Source organism: Temnothorax curvispinosus, unplaced genomic scaffold, assembly GCF_003070985.1.
Source record: "Temnothorax curvispinosus isolate PA1 unplaced genomic scaffold, ASM307098v1 QBEX01010262.1, whole genome shotgun sequence".
NCBI lineage: Eukaryota > Metazoa > Arthropoda > Insecta > Hymenoptera > Formicidae > Temnothorax > Temnothorax curvispinosus.
In genome coordinates, this window is record NW_020220042.1 from 1 (window position 1) to 1119 (window position 1119).

A 1119-nucleotide genomic window follows, 5' to 3' on the forward strand; every position below is an offset into this window, starting at 1 on the left:
GTAAAATCGATATTTAACGAGATATTTGTAAGAAAACGGAATTTGAGTCCTATTTGTTTAATTATTTTTCTTAGCGGCTACTGTATAATGGTAAACTTTTTTCCCCCTTTAATCTTATGCAAAAACGAAGGTCTGTGCCAAAATTCACCTTGCTGACATTTTTTCCGAGGTTTCGCTTGATTTTTGTCTAAAGTGACTGTACTACATGTCTTGTGTGGACCATAGATTCGTTGTTCTCTTCTTTCTAAGTCCAACTTATTAGATATGTATATTTCATCAAAAGTTATGACTGTTAACTTTTCCGCTGTGGAAAGACTATTTCCTTTATCAATCATTATTTTGAGGAAATCTGTGAAAATTCCAGGTGCTATGTTGAAAGATGCAACCCAATTGCGCAATGTTGATACACAAGGTAATGGAACCTGTTTTACATTTCTGAGATATGTGTAAGCTTTCGGGCTCAATGATCGCAAACCAATAGCTGATATTATATCTTCCGATGACCATTTAACACGGACGTTATGCAATGACATTAAACTTTTTATTTGTCCTGGCGTAAATATTTTTCGCAAAGCATTGACAGCAATATCTTCAACTTTCTCTTGTATATTTCTTTCCATTTTTGTAATGATAGGATCATTTTGCGTTGTATTTGTTTGTAATTCTTTTACTTGTATGTTTAGCTGCTGATTTATTTTCGTTAATTCTTTATTTTCGTTAAGAAGTTCCTTATTTCTTTTTTCGGAATCCATTAGAAGTTCCAATAACGTATTTGTGACAACAGTTTTGTCATTACCAACTTCTTGGTTTCTAAAAAACAAAATAGTATATTATTGTCATTACAATAGTACACAAATATTGATACTAAATAAGCATAACTTAAACGCATACATACATGTTTCATTTTATTGCATAATTGTGGCCTTTCTTTTTGTCTTGCACATTTATTTTACAAGCTTTCCCTTTTTCCTTTTTCTTCTGTTTTATTTCTTTCAAAAGTCTCTTGTATTTCTATTTCATTTGGAATACATGTTGGACTAACTACTTCTTCTCTTTTTTCTTCTTCTTCTTCTTCTCTTTCACTTGTTTCACGAGATTCTTTTTCTTTTCTTTCATTAC

General features: G+C 31.2%; 1 protein-coding gene across 1 annotated transcript; it reads right to left on the reverse strand.

Moving 5' to 3' along the window:
- Positions 1-29: 29 nt before the first annotated feature.
- On the reverse strand, positions 30-1102 carry LOC112459947. The gene is made up of 2 exons (XM_025024322.1): positions 896-1102; positions 30-810 (listed from the first exon to the last, which is right to left on the reverse strand). Exon 2 carries the CDS (start codon positions 750-752, stop codon positions 78-80), a length of 675 nt encoding a protein of 224 aa, XP_024880090.1. The 5' UTR covers positions 753-810; positions 896-1102; the 3' UTR covers positions 30-77.
- Between the last annotated feature and the right edge of the window lie 17 nt (positions 1103-1119).

Coding starts and splice junctions, on each gene's coding strand:
- LOC112459947 (XM_025024322.1), bottom strand. CDS start 752: ATGGATTCCGAAAAAAGAAATAAGGAACTTCTTAACGAAAATAAAGAA.